At 38.5% G+C, this 20,285-nt stretch overlaps 1 protein-coding gene across 1 annotated transcript in view; it reads left to right on the top strand.

Annotated features, from left to right (window-relative positions):
• SLX4IP (SLX4 interacting protein) overlaps positions 1 to 20,285 on the top strand; it is a 180,997-nt gene that overhangs the window by 141,961 nt on the left and 18,751 nt on the right. Inside the window, exons 5-6 of the mRNA XM_070419907.1 lie at positions 15,591 to 15,668; positions 17,583 to 17,668. Coding sequence (XP_070276008.1) covers positions 15,591 to 15,668; positions 17,583 to 17,668 — 164 coding nt within the window. The remainder of the gene's footprint in view (positions 1 to 15,590; positions 15,669 to 17,582; positions 17,669 to 20,285) is intronic.

Raw genomic sequence — 20,285 nt, 5'->3', positions numbered from 1 at the left:
AGGGAAAGCCTTTATATCAGAACATCAAAACAAAACATGAATTTGACTAAATAAAGTGGGGAATACTTTGACAAAACAAAAAATACTCTAAACAAAATTATAAAATATAAATGATAAGATGAGAAGACGTGTTTTCAGATAAAAGATTAATACATTATAAAATCATGCATATGAAACTAGGGGAAGAAAACAAACTTTAAAAAGCTATACACCCTAATAGAAATGAACAAATAGATGTAGAAATACAAATAAATTATAACCATCTAAAACAGTTTGTCCTTACTTGGAGTAAAAAAATGGAAATACATAAGCAGTGAGTTATGACTGCTAACCTGTTAGGTAGGTAGAGATTGATATTACTCAATGTTGGTGTGAATATGGGGAACTGGACATGACATTATACTGTTGGTAAGAACATGAATTAGGGTTATTGGTTTTGTATTTTTTTTTCTGGAATAGGATGTGGCAATATTGTATCAGTCAGGGTGGCAAATTAGGACAGGAGAAATCAGATCCAGCATAAGAAAAATCAGAGTTGAAGGAGAACAGTAAAAAAGGCACTGGAGGCAGGAATCGAAAAAGACTGACAACTTTCCACAGTTGTTAAAGGATGTATTCTCTGGTTGAAGAAAGCTCAACAGATCCCAGCAAAATAAAAAATTTTTAAGAAGATCCTAAACACATGTAGTAAACTGCCAGAAGAAAACGGCAGATCATCTTTAAAAAAAAAAAAATCAATCAGTTAGCAATATGAATGAAGCCAAAACACTGGAATGATTTCTTCAAGGTGCTGAGAAAAAATAATTGTCAACCTAGAATTCTATATTCTGTGAAATTGTTTTTCAAGATTGAAGGTGAAATAAAGGCATTTCAGATTATAGAAAGCTGGAAAAGTTTGCTAGTCACCAGACTTCATTGAAGAGCTTCCAAAGGATGTTCTCCAGGAAGCAGGACATGCTCCCAAAAAAAGAGGACTGAAAGTCAGGCAGTGGTGAACGAAGAACAAGATAAGCATGTAGATGCAGCTAAACAAAAATGAATAACTTGTAGGATTTATAAAAACCAGATAAAGCCCTAACTGGTTTGGCTCAGGGGATAGAGCATCGGCCTGGGAACGGAAGGGTCCCAGGTTCGATTCTGGTCAAGGGCATATATCTTGGTTACAGGCACATACCCAGTAGGGAGTGTGCAGGAGGCAGCTGATCGATGTTTCTCTCTCATCGATGTTTCTAACTCTCTATCCCTCTCCCTTCCTTTCTGTAAAAAATCAATAAAACATATTAAAAACAAACAAAAAACAGATAAAACTAAAATCCTGGAAAGCATTAGCCGATATGTAGTGGGGCCAGGGTATGTAAAATAGAATTAAAGCATTCTTAGTTCTTGACTTTTTTGCAGGGGGATAAAAATGTAGACTAACTTTTAACTTCTTAGGTTAAATATGAATGTTCAGAGTTATAGTGTAGCCCAGCCAGCTTAGCTCAGTGGTTAAGCGTCGGCTTATGAACTAGAAGGTTGTGGTTTGATTCCAGTCAGGGCACATGCCCGGTTTGTGGGCTCGATCCCCAGTGTGGGGCGTGCAGGAGGCAGCTGATCAATGATTCTCATCATTGATGTTTCTGTCCCTCTTTCCCTCTCCCTTCCTCTCTGAAATTAATAAAAATATATATATATTAAAAAGTTATGGTGTAAGCACTGCAAGAATAGGAAGAGATGATAAAAATTTCAGAGTAGAAGAGGGAAATGGAATGAAGGAAGGAAAAACAAATCAACCCAAATGATGGCAATAAAAGATATAAAAAATAAAAATAGAAAATGAAACAACAAAATAAGTACTAAATATTAACCCAGATTTATTGATAATCACAGACAAATATCAAAACTAGATGGTTAAAAAAAATTTTTTTCATAAAAATCTCTTTTTACATCCTAAAATGTAAGACCTAAGAAAGGTCAAAAGTGAATGGAAGAAAAAGGGTTTATCAGATAAATACTACTGAAAAGAAAGCTAGAGCAGATACATTAGCATCAATTAAAAAATCTTAAGGGAGAGAACATTACTAAAGATAAAGATGACCACTGAATACTGATTGAAGGTTCAATTCATTGAAGATATAACAATTCTAAACCTATATACAAGTAGTACAATTTCTAAAAATATCATGCAAAATGGATAAAACTAAAGAGAAATTGATAAATCTATCATTATAAAGGGATATTTCAACCCATTCTCATTAATTGATCAAGCAGATAAAAAAGATATAGATTTGATCAAAACAAATAATAAGCTTGAACCAATGAACATATTTTGAACACTGAACTCAACCACAGAATGCCCATTTTTATCAAATGTACAGAGAACTTTTATGAAGCTAAACCACATTAGATTGTTAATTTAAGCAAGCTTCAGAAAAATTAAAAAATATGACCATACAGACAGATCACATTCTCTGACCACAATAAAATTAATTTAGAAATTAATACTAAAGAGGTACTCTTGGAAATTAAAAAGCGTATTTCTATGTAATATATAGAAATCTTAATTGAAATCAGAAAATATTTAAAACAGAATGATAATTGCAAGACTACTTTCCAAAACTTGCAGGGCATACCTACATGGGGCATTTTGCAACCTTCAAATGCTTATATTATAAAAGAGGAATGGCTTAAAATGAATGAATTAAGAATCTAGCTTAAGAAGTTAGATAAAGAACAAGTGAATAAACTTAAAGAAAATAGAGGAGGGAAATAAAAGGATGTAAATAAATTAGTTATATAGAAAATATATACTAGAAAGGATTCTTTTATTTAACCAAAATGTCATTCTTTGAAATAAATGTTTAAGTAGAAAACAGATCAAAATCAAGGCCCTAGCTGGTTTGGCTCAGCGGATAAAGCATCGGCCTGTGAACTGAAGGGTTCCAGATTCGATTCCAGGCACATGCCCGGGTTGGTTGCAGGCTCCATCCCCTGTGGCGGGCGTGCAGGAGGCAGCCAATCAATGATTCTCTCTCATCATTCATGTTTCTATATCTCTCTCTCCCTCTCCTTTCCTCTCTGAAATCAATAAAAATATATTTAAAAAAAAAGATTAAGGGGGAGGAGGAGGTGAAGAGAATTATTAGAAATCGAAATACTAACAGTGAAACAGATGTAATATCAATGGAAATTAAAACACTAATAAAACCTATTAAAACACTTTATGCTAATAAATTTGAAAACTTAGGTGTAAAGGAAAAATTCATAGAAAAGTATAAACAAAATTGAGTTAAGAATAAATAGAACACCTGAATAGAACCTGTTAAAGAACTTGGACCACTACTTAAGAAAGTATCAGATCCAGATAGTTTACCAGGTGAATTCTCCCAAAATTTAAAAACTAGATAATTCCAGTTTTAAACACTTGAATAAGAGTTAACACCTCCAGCTTATTTTATGAGGTGATATAGCTTGACACTAAAACAAGATAAGGTCAATAAAAGAGGAAAATTACAAGTCAATCTCATTCAAACATAAAATCAGAAATCCAGAACTAAATATTAACAAACCAAATTTGGCAATGTAGAAAAAAGAATATGACATCATGAAAATTTGGTTCAGCATTAGAAAGCTTATTAGTAGTATTTATAACTTTAATAAATTAAAGGATAACAATAACAGTTTCACTAGATGCAGAAAAAACAGCCACCATTTATAATAATAAAAGCGTAATATGAAAATTGACTGAATGGCCGAACAGTGGAATGACTATCTGGACGACCTTCCAGACGAAGGCAGGGCTGCGAGGGCCAAGACAGCAGTGGGGCAGCTTCGAGGGCCGAGGCAGCCAAGGCTGCCAGGGCTTACTCTTGCACGAATTTCATGCATTGGGCCTCTAGTTTGTAATAAAAATCCTTAGAAAATTAGAACTGAGTCTACAAAAAAACCTACAGCAAATGTTGTTCTAAGTGGTGAAACATTAAAAGTGTTTCTTTTATAATCCAGAGCACCACAAAGACAATACTCAACACTTACTGGAGGTTCAGCTCAAACAGGGGGAAAAAATACAAGTGAAAAAAATTGGAAATGAAGAAAAGATATTTAGAGGGTAATTGATTGTATATGTAGAAAAGTCTAAATAAATATATATATATGTATATATATTTATATATATATTTAGTCTATATATATAGACTAAATAGTGTTTAGTAGGTTTGCTAGCTGCAGGTTAACATACAGAAGTCAAGTGCAACAACAGACAATTGGAAAATGTAATTTTTAGGAGCTAACATACAATGGCAACAAGAAAAATTAAGAAGTAAACATAATAAACTTAAAATATGCAAGGGCTTTATATAGAAAAAAGTTAAACTTTTTTGAAAGACATTTTAAAAGTTCATAAAAATAATTGGAAGATTTACTCTATTAAATGTTGTCTCATTATCATAAAGATGTTTGTTTTTCTAATTTTATCTTTGCCTTTCTAATCAAACTTCCAGTAGGGTTTTACCCTGCAACTTGACAAGCTAATACCAAAAGCTATGTTAAAGGATAATTCCAAATACTGATGAAGATGAGAACCAGTGCTGGGGATTATGAGAGAAGCTCACACATTTATACAATTTGATACTAAGATTCATTACCAGTAAAGCTCAGGTCATTAACACAGTATATGCTGACTGATAAGTCTGGAATAAAATAGCTCAGAGAGGCCTGTATGTGACAGAGCTGACATTGTGGATTCTGGGAACCTTCTATGAATATTCAATTGGTTATTCATTTGGGAAAGAATAAAAGTAGATTTTGAACTGATTCTGTACATAAAGTCAATGCTCATAACATTGGGGCTTCTTAAAAATTAGGTTATAAAGCAGCATTATGTGACTCCATTTTTTGTAAAAAGAAATATGTGTGATTATATATCTTGAGCAAAGATCTGGAGGATATCAAAAGTGCAGGTGACAAAGTGACCATTTCTAGGTGGTTGGATTGTTGATAATTTAACTTTCTCTTTATACCTTTTTGTTTTTGTCTGATTTTTTTAGTACATTTCTTTTAATTAGAAAAAGAACATTTTTTATTTTGAATTTCTTTACATAACTATTTTTACTTGTTTATTTTTCTAAATTAATTTTAGAATTATTTTTTGGCAACTTCCAGACTACCTCCTCTCACACAAAAAAAATCCCATTTCATTGTGATTTTGATTGGAATTGTCTGGTACATAATAGTCACCTGGTACATGTTTGTTAAATGTGGGAACAATTCACGTCTTTATAACAGTTTGCTATTGTAACCAAGAACATGGTATGTTACTTAATCTTTTCAAGTACTATTATTATTAATGTAAGTTTTCCGATTTTTAAAAAATATAGATCTCACACATATACACAATTAATATTTTTTTAAAATATATTTTATTGATTTTTTACAGAGAGGAAGGGAGAGGGATAGAGAGTTAGAAACATCGATGAGAGAGAAACATCGATCAGCTGCCTCCTGCACACTCCCCACTGGGGATGTGCCCGCAACCAAGGTACATGCCCTTGACCGGAATCGAACCTGGGACCCTTGAGTCCGCAGGCCAATGCTCTATCCACTGAGCCAAACCGGTTAGGGCCATATTTTTTAAAATAGTATATAATCTTTCCATATCTCTCTGTCAAACCCTTAACTGTGTATCTTTATTGTCAGGTTTTAGAAGTGTCAGAAAGATGATTAAATGTAGACTTATGCATAAAAGAAACAGATTTACATGTTCTGTGTAGTAAGGTTAAGGACCTGGGTTTACATGATTAGATTGAAACTGATTACCTACTTCAAGCATTTGGTAGTGGCTAATTTTCCTTTACCTCTGCCTAGGACAAAACACAAGAAAATGAATTTCAACTATACTGAGAGAAATTTAGGTTAGAGATTGCAAACTGGCAGCGCAGCCCTCAGAAATATTTTATTTGGACTGCACAGTATATTTTTAAAATTTGAATTCATTGCTAATTTAAAATCTGGGAGGTTTCACATAAAATTTAGATTTGCAACTTTTTTGGAAAGGCCCCAAATCTGGTACCTTATGCCGTAGTTTTCAATCAGCTGATGGCTGGAGTTCAAGAAACACCACCTCCTTTAAACCAGGTGTGTGCTTTCTCCAGTTTTTCTAGTCAGGACACAGCCTTTTCCTGTTACCCCTGAAGCATTTAAGCTTGCACCTCAATTCAGATGGTAAAGGAAAAATTGAGTTGCACATGGGTAGGTGTGGCATCTTCTCATTTGACATTTTAGTGTTGCTTTTAAAAAGGTGGTTTATAGAGTGGAAGGGTGTGGAGGGAAGTAGAAGAGGGTAAAGGGGTCAGATACATAGTAATGGAAGAAGACTTGGCTTTGGGTGATGAACACATAATGCATTATTCAGATGATGTATCATAGAATTGTACACTGCAAACTTATATAATCTTATTAACCATTGTCATCCCCAATGAATTTAATAACATTAAAAAACCAGAGGCCCGGTGCACGAAATTTGTGCAATTGGGGGGGAGGGCCTCAGCCCTGCCTGTGCCTTCTCACAGTCCAGGAGCCCTTGGGGGATGTCTGACTGCTGGCTTAGGCCCACTCCCCTAAGCCGTCAGTCAGACATCCTTAGCACTGCCATGGAGGCGGGAGAGGCTCCTGCCAGCACAGCTGCGCTCGCCAGCCGTGAGCCCAGCTTCTGGCTGAGCAGCGCTCCGCCTGTGGGAGTGCACTGACCACCAGGGGGCAGTTCCTGCATTAAGTGTCTGCCCCCTGGTGGTCAGTGTGCATCATAGCGACCAGTCGTTCCACTGTTTGGTTAATTTGCATATTAGCCTTTTATATAGAATATGCATGCTTTAAATATGGTCTTAGCTCACAAGTGGGAAGTGGACTAGATGATTTCTCAAAGATCTTTCTTGTGCTGTGATTCCGTGATCCTGTTAGAATAGTCAGTGTTTCCTGAAGTCTTTTTCACTGCACATGGTTAGAGAATCTAGGAGTTGGAATGAACCTCTGCAAGACAGGGAGGCCACCGGTGGTTTCACCAGACTTCCTCATCTTAGGCATAGGAAGTTTGAAAGCTGTTGCAGAAGAGCCTGCTTAAAAGCCAGCAGTTCAAAATAACAGCTACCTCATGTACAAGGTTTAATTAAAAATGTGTTCCTTTTATGCATAGTTATTTAAAGATGAGTGAAGGATTTTGGAGAGAATTTTGAATTTTATAATTACACAATATTATATTATGCCCATCATTATGCATGGTCTGGCAGAGTTATGATAGTGGGAACCATCATTTTGAATATCAGTTCATCTGTGCTTGCCTATGATCCAAGCATGGTTTTTATATTTAATGTTAAGGGCATTTTTTTACAAACAAAAAAATAGGAAAGTGATATGGGAAAGAAATCTGAAGTGATAATTTCTGAATTTGTTTTATTCCAATTTTTGTCTTCCTGAGAAGCTTTCTCATTCTGTGTTAACATTCTGTGATGGATCCTATAGATAACTAGAGGTCCAGTGCATGAAAACTCATGCACTGGAGTGGGGGTCCCTCAGCCTGGCCTGCTCCCTCTCACAGTCCAGGAGCCCTCAGGGGCAGGAGGTGACCTGTGATCAGGGGAAGGCAATGCCCCATCACACCTCTGTTGCTGCCACTGCTGGCAGCACAAGCCTCGGCCAGCCCTGGTTACCTGGGTCTTGGGCGGCCCTGGGAAGCTGGGCAACCACCATCTGAGGCTTGCCTGTGCCTCGGGCCAGCCCTGGGCAGCTGGGCAGTCACCATCCGAGGCTTGCCTGCGCCGTGGGCTGGCCCTGGGCAGCTATGGGGCTGAGGGAACTGGGGGATTCCGGAGGCAGCCATGCGCCTACCGCCCTGGCGGGGCTGAGGGGACTGGGCACCACCATCTTGTGGCTGTGGGCACCGCCATCTTTGAGGGCATGGCAGTCAACTAGCATATTCCCTCCTTATTGGCAATGGGCGCCATCATCTTTGAGGGCGGGGCAGTCAATTAGCATATTCCCTCCTTATTGGCTGTGGGTGCTGCCATATTTGCGATGGCATGAGGGTCAATTAGCATATCCCCTCTTTATTAGATAGGATAAATTAATAGCACATGTGGTCAGTGGTATTACATACAAATTCAGTGAGGTGAAAGGTAGGAAATGTGTTTTTCTAAGTAAATTTGGCCTCAAGTAATTATTTTGTTTACTTTTTTTTTTTCATGGAGTTAACCAGTTTGCCCCATTTGTTTTGGCATCAAATAGACATAGCTTTATTGTGACTCAGAGTCCAGTACTGTCCTTATTTAAGGACATGAAATGCCCTCTCAAGGGAACCTTTTTGGAATCTTTGACTGTTTTGGGTAATAAGTGAAAATTTTAGGCCAGGACCAAATAGTCCACTTAGCCACCCAAATTGTTTCCCAGTTTTCGCCTTATACTGGAATCCTGTGTGTGTATTCTTAAACTTATGACAGGACTCTTGTTTTTTGGTTCCCACAGAACAACCCCGCTTCAACCCCACCATCACCAGCAATGGTGAAGGTCATACTTGGTCCTATATATGTTGCAAAGGGCCCCATCAAGGCTTTTTCAAAAGTTCTGCATCACACTTAGCCTTCTTTACTTTCTAAACTTTTCGTTTCTTTACCAACTTGGCCTCCTGATAAGGATGGGTATAATTCTCCTAGTGGACATAGTTTTAAAACTACTGAGTTATAAGTTCATTTTTTTCTGACCAAAATAGCTTTAAAACACTCATATTCTTCATCTTTTAAATATTTTATATGTTCCTGGTAGATATCAGCTCCTTCCATCCTACCTTCTTATTAAATTTCACCCATGTCTTCACATGGAGAATGAGAACTGACTCATGACCTCAGACTGGACACAGTCACAGTCCGAACTGGCTGGCACGCAGTACCGAGCTGCTTCCAGGTCAGCACCCAGTCATCTGATTGTCACCAAGTAGCCTTTCTTAAAACAAGTATGAGACCACTACCCAACCTGCTTAGGTAGAGCTTACCTTTGCTAAAAATTTAAGTATCTGTGAACTTAAGATCTGATTCTGTGTTCCAGACTGAATTTTAACTATAGCTTCAGTCTAAACCTGCCATTTCCTGCAGCAGTTAAAGAAGCAAGTCTTTGAAATTAACAAATGGCTGGCCTTCAAAAAGAGCAGGCAGGTTGAAAATTTGTATTTAGGCAACTGAGATTAAAAATATACATTCTAATCCTGAATTGGGGTGGAGAGGGGTCATTTAGCTTCTTGAAAATGTCAAGAGTTATGAAAAAAAAAAAAACAGGGAGAGGGAAGTTATTCTACATTACAGGAGGTATAAAACACATAACCAAATGCACTGCATGGTCTTTCATTTGATCTTAGTTCAGGAGAAAAATCAGCAATATACATTTTGGGGATAGTTTGAGAAATTTGAATATGGATTAGTTATTTGATTGAGCAATAATGTCATGCTCAGTTGTGATTACAGTATTTTGATGATGTAGAAGAATGTCCTTCCTGTTTGGAAGTCTATGCTTCCATATTTAGGAATACAGTGTCATGATGTCTGATTTTCTTGAAGTGGCTTATCAAATATGTTTATGAAATATAACAAAATATTATCCATTATTGGGTTTATATGGTGAATTTTAGAGTGGTCTTGGCACTATTTTTCTACTTTTCTGGATGTTTGAAATTTTTCACGATTGTGAATGATGATACTGATGATGCTGTCACCTCAGGGAGAGAAGTATTGTAGGACACAGTGGGTCTTGAGCCTGCCTTGTGGTTGGGAAAATTGCCACGTGGTGGTGGGTTGGAGCCCACTGTGAAGTGTGCTCACCTGCCAGGCCACGTGGAGGCATTTTCCCAGGTTCCCTGTGAATGGTCTCCTTATAGCCATGGGAGAGGGCTTTCCACCATACCACAACCCCCTGGGCAGCCGTGGAGAGGCTCAGGTCTCCTTGGCCATAAGTCCCCTGGAAAACAAGTGAAGCTGGATAGTTTTACAGCAAAATCGCCATGTTGAACATTTTCTCTCAGTGTTTGGGATTATGAAATATAAGAACCCCCAAAATGACCACTCCCTTAAAATGTATTGCTCATTGGAGCACAGTATGACTTAAAACTAACCTACTGCCTTGCTAAGCCAGGATGGAATTTGTTCAACTTGTTCTTGACTTCTTTTGCTATTATTGTTTTTACCTTTCTATTCATAGGCTCTGAGTTTTTCATGAAGCCATTTTGAAGTCATTTATTTTAGAATATGAAATAAAATATCTGCAGAACTCCAATTTGCCCTTACATATGAACCACCCTTTCTTCCTTTCATGCATATTACTGACTCCCCTCTCCTCTCTTTTTTTCTTGGAGATTAATGTTCTTTGGTAAATAATGAGGTGAGCCAGAAGAAAGTTAATGTAGGCCCTAGCCGGTTTGGCTCAGTGGATAGAGCATCGGCCTGTAGACCAAAGGGTCCCAGGTTCAAGTCCTGTCAAGGGCACGTACCTCGGTTGCAGGCTCATCCCTGGCCCTGGTCAGGGCTCGTGGAAGAGGCAGCCAATCGATGTGGTTCTCTCACATAAATGTTTCTCTCTGTCTTCCACTCTCTCTAAAAGATTAATGGAAACATATCCTCGGGTGAGGATTAACAACAACAAAAAGATACGGCCAATAAAATTTTAATTTATTAAAAGAAAAAAAGAGAAAGTTAATGTGGTAACAGGTTCTTTTGGGCTTCTTGGTGGGTTGGGAGATTGTAGAAAGGTAGAGAGAAGCAGCTCTTTACAAATCATGGAATGCAGGAGGCATAGGGACTTTGGGGGCTGCTTAGAGGCAGGGGAGAGGATGGACTCTTGCTTGTACCGGACGTCTTGTGACATTAGCAGTGCAGGGATATAAATTCTTTCTAGAAATACATAGACCTGAAGATTCCTGGTGGAAATCTTCCACAGCAAAGCTGTCCTCCCTCTAACCCCAATCTCTTCTGTGTCTAAAGGCAGTTTTTCAGATTTAGGAGGACCACAATAACTAGCAAGAAAGCAGGTGTACTTAAATATGATTTACAAGTGCCTTAAAATCTTGGAATACCATTATCAAGGTGTTTTCAAATGAAAAGTCTATCATTTTTTATTTTCATTTTGCTCTGTCCCCCGCCCATCATACCAGCCTCACAATCTCCTACTAACAGGAGATCTATGCCTTTAGAATACCAATATAGCAAGCTGGGAGCTGGTGCCCCTAGAAGGAAAGCAAAGAGCCTCCTGGATTCTTTGCCAAGTTGCTATTTAGCTTTAAAAAATAGTGGAACTTTGCTTCAGCCCTGGGTAAGAACAAAATCTCAGTGGCCTACTGAACGCTGCCCTGTTGCTTTTATTAAAGAGCAAAGGTAAGATTATTGACACTATCACTGACTGTTATCTATGGATAAATGAAGTACATCTCCCTGAGGATTCCATTTCAGTCTGTTTCATCAGCAGTGATTTATCTTTGTTTTTATATCAAAACAAGAGGCCCAGTGCATGAATTCGTGTACAGTGGTGGTGGGGAGGGGGGACTATGGGAGGTTGGCCAGCCGGGGGAGGGACTGCAGGAGGTTGGCTGCCAACCCTGAGGAGGGAGCTGTCCCTCAGCCCCCCTAAGAAAGGGGCCAAATCCGCCTCCACCCACCCCTGGTTCCCCGTCCCAGCCTGGGCCTGAAGGCCCTGGTGGGATTGGGAGAGGAGACTATGCCAGGTGGCATGGAAGGAACGGATGCTACATGCCCCGCCACTGCATGTTTCTCCACTAACCCCTCTCACCACCGCACCACCCTGGGGAAGGGAGAGGACAGGAGCGATACATACCCTTGTGTTTAGGGCTGACCCAAAAGCAGGTTGCCTATGAATGGTTTAGCACCAGGGGCCGATGGGGGCCAGCCAGCCAGAGAGAGGGGCCACGGGAGGTTGACTGTGAGAGTGCACTGACCATTAGGGGGAAGGTCCTGTGTTGTGCGTCTGCCCTCTGGTGGTCAGTGCGCATCACAGCGACTGGTTGACCGGTCGTTCTGTTGAGTCATAACAGTCGCTTAGGCTTTTATATATATAGATTTATTTGCCATAAGAACTGGCACAAAGACCTATTGTGTTTAATCTCTCTTTAAGTTTCTCTTTAAACAGTGAACTTTCCTATGGCCATGGGAATTTGGAGTAAGCAAGTGCAAAAATTACTTTACATGTTAAACTTGCCATTTGTCTTGTAGGGACCACTAGGCAGCGTTTTCCATGGAACCCAAACCAAGAGGCCAGTTTAGGAATGATTCCTTTTAACATAATCCTATCCTGAGGGAGGGGAGTATAGGGGAAAGGGTTTTCATAAATTCAGTTCTGCTAGTAATTCCAGTAATAAATCACTTAGTTCGAATTTGCCTTATACTGCTTTATTGTTCTTTAGGGAAGGTGTCATGTTGGAACTTTATTGTTCAGCTGACCAAGTAAGATTTAGTTATCACTCAAAGAGGTATCTCCAGATACCAGGCTTCCTGAACTCAGAGCTGTAGTTTTTATAGTCACCTTTAAATTTAGCCTCTTCCTAATAATAATATTTATTGCTAGAGATTTTGTACAGAGAATATTTTTTAAATTTCAAACATGTCATCTAAATATTAATCACTGAGAACTATAAGCATTAAGTATGACCTGCCAACAAAGGCAGAATGACTTAGGTATTGCTTTTCACATATATATATATGTATGTATATATACACATATATACATATATATATATATACACATATATACATATATATATATATACACACACACACACTCACACTCACACATATATATACATACATACACACACATATATACATACACACATATACATACATATACATACACACACATATACACACACTTCAACAGGTTACTTTTATTTATTTATTTTTAATTTTGTATTGTTTAAAGTATTACGTATGTCTCCTTTTCCTCCCATTGACCTCTTCCCAGCCACTGCCACCCCCAAGCACATGCCTTTACCCCCCTAGTGTCTGTGTCCATTGGTTATGCTTATATGCATGCATACAAGTCCTTTGGTTGATCTCTTACCCTCCCTCTCTCTCCCCTGCCTCCCCCCTGAGATTTGATAGTCTGTTCAATGCATCTATGTTTCCAGATCTATTTTTGTTCATCAGTTTATATTGTTCATTATATCCCACATATGAGTGAGATCATGTGGTATTTATATTTCTTTGACTGGCTTATTTTGCTTAGCATAATGCTCTCCATGTCCATCTGTGCTGTTGCGAATGGTAAGAGTTCTTTCTTTTTTACAGCAGCATAGTATTCCATTGTGTAAATATACTACAGTTTTTTAATCCACTCATCTGCTGATGGGCACTTAGGCTGTTTCCAAATCTTACCTATTGTAAATTGTGCTGCTATGAACATAGGGGTACATGGTATTGTGTGTTTGCTTGCTTGTTTGTTTCTTATTCAGTCCTTTGGAAGATTCACATAATAGATTATTATTATTATTATTATTATTATCATCATCATCATCATCATCATTATCTGAGGACATGTTCATTGATTTTTAGAGCGAGAGGGAGAGGGGGAGAGAGAGAGAAAGAGAGAGAGTCAGACAGACATGGAGAGAGAGAGAAACATCAACCAGCCACGTCCCTTATGTGCCCTGACTGGGGATTAAAGCTGCAACCTGGGTATGTGCCCTGACCGGAAATCAAACCTGCAGCCTTCTGGTGTACAGGACAACACTCCAACCAACTGAGTTACCTGGCCAGGACTAGATCACTATGTTTTAAGTCACTTTAAAGTTTTCTATATGTGTGAATCCCAAATTGTAAAGGACTTCTCTCCTGCAGTATTCCTCCCCTCAATAGTAGGACAAATAAACAGATGTGGTGGTCACTTCCACTTTCTCAGTGACCTGAGGAATGAGGTATTTGTTTAGAAGCACTCAAAATAATGCCAACAGTTTGCATATTTTGGCAGGTTAAGCAGAGGAAACACGTGATCAAAATGTAATCTGCTTGAAGTGTGTTAGGAAAAAATTCATCTCAGTTAATTTGAAGATTATCCTATCATAGATGTCACTACTATTTTGCAATCCCTGTGACTAAAGCAATTGTGCTGTCAGAACCGTACTTACGTAGACAGAACATCAAGTCTGTGGTCACTGGTGTTCTGGATCTTTCTGCAGGAGTGCTAGAAGGCTACCAAATGTAAAAGTGGAAACTTCTTTGTGTTCTTTATTATATACAAGTTATTTCAACACATTCAGAGTCATGGACTTTGGAGAAGTTGATGGTTTTAGAGACTACCTCATGCAACTCCTGGCTTCTCCAATTTTGTGGATAAAATGCTGTCTCTGAGGTTGTTTTAGAACTTGAGGCCTCTTACCCCTCTTTGGCAGGCCTTTCATTTCTGGTTCTTCCACCAAGTATTCCACCATGTGAACGGGAACATTTTTATTTAATCTCAGTAAAGTCATCGAACAGAGTAGCTTATAACTGGAGGGGGGCTGGCAGGGGAGGGAGGGGTGGAGGAAAGAAAGGGAGGGAGGGAGGAAGGGAGGGAGGGAGGGAGGGAGGGAGGGAGGGAGGGAAAGAATCTGCTTGTATTTTCTGTATGTGCATCACCTGAAATTCTGTTGCCACCCTGTAAGAAAAAGGGCAATATCTCCATCGTCATAGATGGGATGAACTCCTTTGGACCAGGCTTCTTTCACTTAACATTATGCTTGTGAGATTTATTTCTGATATGGCCTGTACTTGTAGCTCATTCGTTTTTAGGGACAGTGTAGTATTTCACTGTGTGGTTATCTCACCCCGCCCCTTTTTTTACTAAAAACTTCTATTGATGGACATGCGCATTGGTTCCAGATTGAAACTATTATAAAAAGTGTTATTATGAACACCTGTATATTCATGCTTAAGTTCTGCTGAAGATATTCAAGCAGATTTTGAAAGTAGCTGTACCAATTTGTACTTCTTTCAACAGGGTATGTGAAATCTAGTTTGCCCATATTCTTGCCTGTACTTGATGCTCTCAGTCTTTTTTATTTAGGTCATTCTGATGAATTAAAGAATTTCCTTTTTTTTTGGCTCACATTTTTTTCATCTCATTCTCCTAGTATATAAATGCTTTGCTGTACTTGATTTAGAATAACTTATTTACAGCCAAATATACACATTTCCAAATAGGGATTAAATGATTCTTTTTGTGAGCTCATAAATAATGAGTTTCAGAAGGTAGCCAAGCTCTATGTACTAACTCAGCCTGAATTAATGACCCCACTTGAAGGGCCTGGTTTTTAGGCCTCTGTGTCAGACCTCCTTGTTTATTCCATTTTACAGATGAAGTGACTGAGCCACTTCAGGGACTAGGGACCATCCCAGGTGCTATGGCCAGGCCTCCTAGAAGAGCCAAGATTGTAATGTTCACTCCTTTCTCTCAAGTGAGGTCCTTTGTTGATTCTTGTACTCTTTCATTTGCTAAATAATTTTTGAATACATACTGGATGGCAGGCACTGGACTTGGCCCAGGGGACTCAGTGCAAACAAGCTTCTAACCTAATGATGTCCTCTTTCACTTTACAGGTTATGGCTTTCAAATCACAGCCTATTTCCTCAAGAGAGGGATACGCCTTCGCTGCTTTGGGGGCTCACAGCGTCCTGGTAAGAAACTGATTTCTTGGGTTGTCAGACATTTTGCACAGTTAGCTTGCCTTTGAGAGGGGAGAAAATTAAGGAATGAGGATCCCTACCTACTTTGTTGTCTTTATGAAATTGAAGTACTAACTAAGAGTATTTCCAGAATTTGTGATTATTTCTTTTTCCATTTTCACTGTTTATTGCCTGCCTGAGAACAGTGAGCTCGGCCACACTACACTGTGCTTTCCTGCTGCATCTCAGCACTTTCATTGAGCTTCCAGAATGACTCACAGGCAGTCAAACTATGAATCACTTCATCATTGCCTGTGCACACCAAGGCCCTGGGATATGGAGCAAGTGTGTGCACGAGAAAATGCTTTCCCAGCCTTTCCTAGGTGTGTGACCAGGCCAGCTTCCCCCTCATTTTCCCCAAGTCAAGATGTCCACTGAGGAAATGATGTCAAACTCATCCAGCCAACAACAATAAAGTCAGATGCTAACGACCATTCTCCAAGTTGATCTGAGCATTGGAAAGAAAATCTAGTTCAGCTTCCATGCATGATTTTAGTATATAAGCTATGAAACAGGGACTTTAAAAATTAACTGTATGGAGGTTTGCTCTTGGAATCTTCACAATTATCTGTAATTTCTCAACTTTAAGTGCCACTTGACTATATTACTCTCTTACTCAATTCTCTTAGTAAAATATGCCAGTTAACCTGTATCTGTTAAATGCAGCCTAGCTACCCTTCATGGTGGGGATGGCTGTTGCCTAAATCTTTATTTAAATATTAAAGTAATGAAAATCTCAAATATGACCTAATTAGAGTAAAGGGATATAGAAATTGCTTTCTGTTTGCACAACACCTGGCACCAAAATGTTCAAATCTGCATTCTATCCTTCTTATTTTTCAGAGGAAGATAGGGAAGAACAGAATAGAGGAATTATTTGATAGAATGATTAACTTTGAATTCTGGTTCGGATCCACTAATAATTGATATAACTAATCATTTTGAATTTTAATTCTGATTCTCCAACAAGTTGTATTTCAGTGTTATGATATTGGGGAGAGGGAGAGGGCCAAATAATGCATTTTATGACTCAGCTTCCCTTTCCATAAAGTGGGGAACCAGACATTTACTGATTATCTCAATAGGATATTTTAAGAATTAATGAATAAATACTAACTGCTTTGATAATTTTGGTTTTCTGGCTTTTCAAAGCCCATTCCTGGTCACCTGGCCACATATGATATCCATGAGGGGTCAAAATATTCCCAGAAATGGAGGTTTCTATATGAGCAAGACTAATGGGAGTAAGAACAGAACTACAGGTTAGGTCCCATCATGGAGGGTTTTGGATATTTTCATAGTATGTGGTGGCACTAAGGAACCATGATAAGGGTTTGAGCATAGTAAGTGGAGCTTCTTTTTAAAACTGTTCATCTGCTTGCACTTCGTAGAATAAATTGGAATAGGGAAGAGTAGCCACCAAGGAGTGGTCCAGGTGAGAGGTAAAGAGAGAGCTGTTACTAGAACAGTGGTTCTCAACCTTGGCTGCACATTAGAATCACCTGGGAATCTTTTTAAAATCCTGATTTCTGGGCCTCATCCTCTGGAAATTCTGTTTCTTTGTTATGGGGTGGGGCCACAATATTAGTAACAAAGAAACAGAATTTCTGGAGGATGAGGCCCAGTAATCAGGATTTTAAAAAGATTCCCAGGTGATTCTAACGTGCAGCCAAGGTTGAGAACCACTGCCCTAGAGCTTTGTGCTTGCCCCGCCCTACTGACAGCAAACATAGAAAGGTGGGGAGGGGACACCTGTGACTCATACATATATGCTTATTGCTATAACTTACAAATCTGGGATCACCCATTTCTGTGTTTATAGGTTTTTGATGCCTTTAGTAATTTGGTTTTCTTCATTTTATACAGAACTTCGTGTATTTCCTGACAGATTTGTGGTCTGTGTAAGTCAGCTTGCATTCAGTTGTGATCTTTCAAGGCAGAATGAGGACTTGGTATGTATGAAAAAATTCTATAAGCAAATCTGCTTAAATATTGAATTAAAGAATTTTTTCTTGTTGTCATTTGGCTATTGATCACTTAATGTATGTTTTAAGGGGCATACATTAAGTGCTCAGTATGTCCTACCTGTTGTGCATGATATTATTAAGACCGCTTGAAGATTTAATTTGATCAGCAGTATTTTTTCCATATCAATTTTAAATGAGAAAGCAACATTTTGTAAAAACTGTGATGGTGCTTAGGATAGTATTTAAATGAAATAAAACAAAGTCTTTAAATGAAATGAAGCAAAATCCACATGTTTCCACTGGAAGCTTTCATTGGGGTCAGTGGCTTTTAAATTTTATTCCATGGTGAATCACTGACATTTTCATGAGAACCAGTACTTTTCCCCAGTGTGTTATTTCTTAGCTGATAGGGTTCATTTTCTTTCTCTTTTCTCATGCTAAGTCTTAAGCTCCATCACATCCTGTTACTCTATTCAGACAAGTAGATTCAGAAAACGCTGGTAATATTGCACTGGAGAGTGTCTCCTTGCGTGTGTACATCCAGTTTATCTGAACTTAGTTCTATACAAACTTTTTCATATTTGTGGACATACTAGTATGCCGTAAAACTATAACAAAGAGATGAAAAAAAGTCTAGCAGACATTAAACCTGGGTATGAAGTATATGACATAATTATGCTTCTAAAATAATTTATAGGAATATTAATTTACCTGTTGTGTTTATTTCTAATGCATTTGAAATTTGGCCCATATGGTCTAAAAACAACCTCTTATCTCATCTTAAATAAATACTTAGGGAGAGTGTTTTAGAGGCAATAAGGGTAAATGGAAATCCAGAAAAAGTAAAGAGCAGAGAACTCATATTTAAATGTAGGTGCCTTCATTTGGAGCAAATATGCCCATCAGAAAAGCCAACATGGCCCTAATTTCTTCATATATCAATAAAACTCTAAGTATACATATTAAATTAATTAAATAAGGCAAATTTGGTGAAAAGTATTAAAATTTTATTCTTTGAAATATTTTTAGAATTTTAATTTCTTAGTAAATTAATAAATGCTAAAATAGTAATGCTATTGGCAAACAAGTATATTATAATATAACTTAATTAACTCCAAGCAATGAAGAAATTGACCTGTGGTTTAAGAAAACAGTTAAGTGTACTAGAAAGTATCATTGCTTTCAGATAGGATACAGAATAAATGAGATCTTGTATGATATGTGATTTTGATACTTAAATTATAAAGGTTGAATTAAAACATCTCAGTACAACTGAAATACTATCTTCCTTAGGGGCACTGATATTTATACAGATGTAAGTTTTCTACAGCTGCTGTCATTTAAGTCCTGTAATCTTAAGGCAGTGGTTCTCAATCTTGGCTGCACATTAGAATCACCTGGGAATCTTTTTAAAATCCTGATTTCTGGGCCTCATCCTCCGGAAATTCTGTTTCTTTGTTACTAATATTGTGGCCCCACCCCATAACAAAGAAACAGAATTTCCGGAGGATGAGGCCCAGAAATCAGGATTTTAAAAAGATTCCCAGGTGATTCTAATGTGCAGCCAAGGTTGAGAACCACTGTCTTAAGGACTTAATAAATGTTAAGAATTTTCATTCTTGCCAGAACCGGTTTGGCTCCGTGGATAGAGCGTGAGCCTGCGGACTGAAGGGTCCCAGGTTCGATTCCAGTCAGGGGCATGTGCCTGGGTTGTGGGCACATCCCCAATGGGAGATGTGCAGGAGGCAGCTGATTAGTGTTTCTCTCTCATCGATGTTTCTAACTCTCTATCTCTCTCCCTTCCTCTCTGTAAAAAATCAATAAAATATATTTTTTTTTAAAAAGAATTTTTATTCTTACAAGTTGACTAGTCTGAGTCTTTTACCTGAGCCAGTACAGTTCTTATTTATCTTCAGAATGTTTTGACATCTAGTGATAATACTATCAGAGTTCACCAAGTTAGCTTATAAGAAACATGCCATTTACATCATGAGGATCTTCCACTGTTTGGAGTAATTCTCTTAGATGTGGTTAGGCTCTGTCTCTTTAGCTGTCCTTTCTTCCCACCTCTGACCGTGCCTTCACACACTTTCCCATCCACACCCACACAAGTCAACTAAGCCTGATGCAGCTCCATCCCTGAACACAGGCCCTGTGCACCTGTGCTTGGCCTGCTCACTTGTACATTCTCCCTCCTCACAGACCTCCAGTCTACCACCTTTCAAGCTTGTCCCTACAAACAATAAAATGTCCAGGTCGAGCAGAGGGTTTCTCTCCCACAGATGGCCCATCAAACCAACCACAAAGCAGTCCTTCCACCACACTTGTCTTGGAGCTCTGTCTTCATTGATATTTGACCTCTGAGAGCCCTCCTGTCCCAGCTATTTAAGGGTCAATAAATAGCCCTTCCCTCCCAGAATTGCCTTCTGCACAGAGGTGGCATGCTTACTCCCTTATATAGTTCAGATGCCCAAAGCTAGTGATGCCCTGCTCTCTCTCTCTCCTGCGAGTATTCTCTCAACTTCCGTTTTCTATAGAGCTTTGAAATCTTTTATCAGTTTACATTGCTGTTTGCCACAGGGCAGGATCCACCTCATTTTGT

This window comes from Myotis yumanensis, unplaced genomic scaffold (genome assembly GCF_028538775.1).
Source record: "Myotis yumanensis isolate MYYU_CA2020_CCGP unplaced genomic scaffold, mMyoYum1.0.hap1 SCAF_7, whole genome shotgun sequence".
Taxonomy (NCBI): domain Eukaryota; kingdom Metazoa; phylum Chordata; class Mammalia; order Chiroptera; family Vespertilionidae; genus Myotis; species Myotis yumanensis.
The sequence above is the reverse complement of the archived record's forward strand: the minus strand, read 5'-3'. Positions and strand labels throughout refer to the sequence as shown.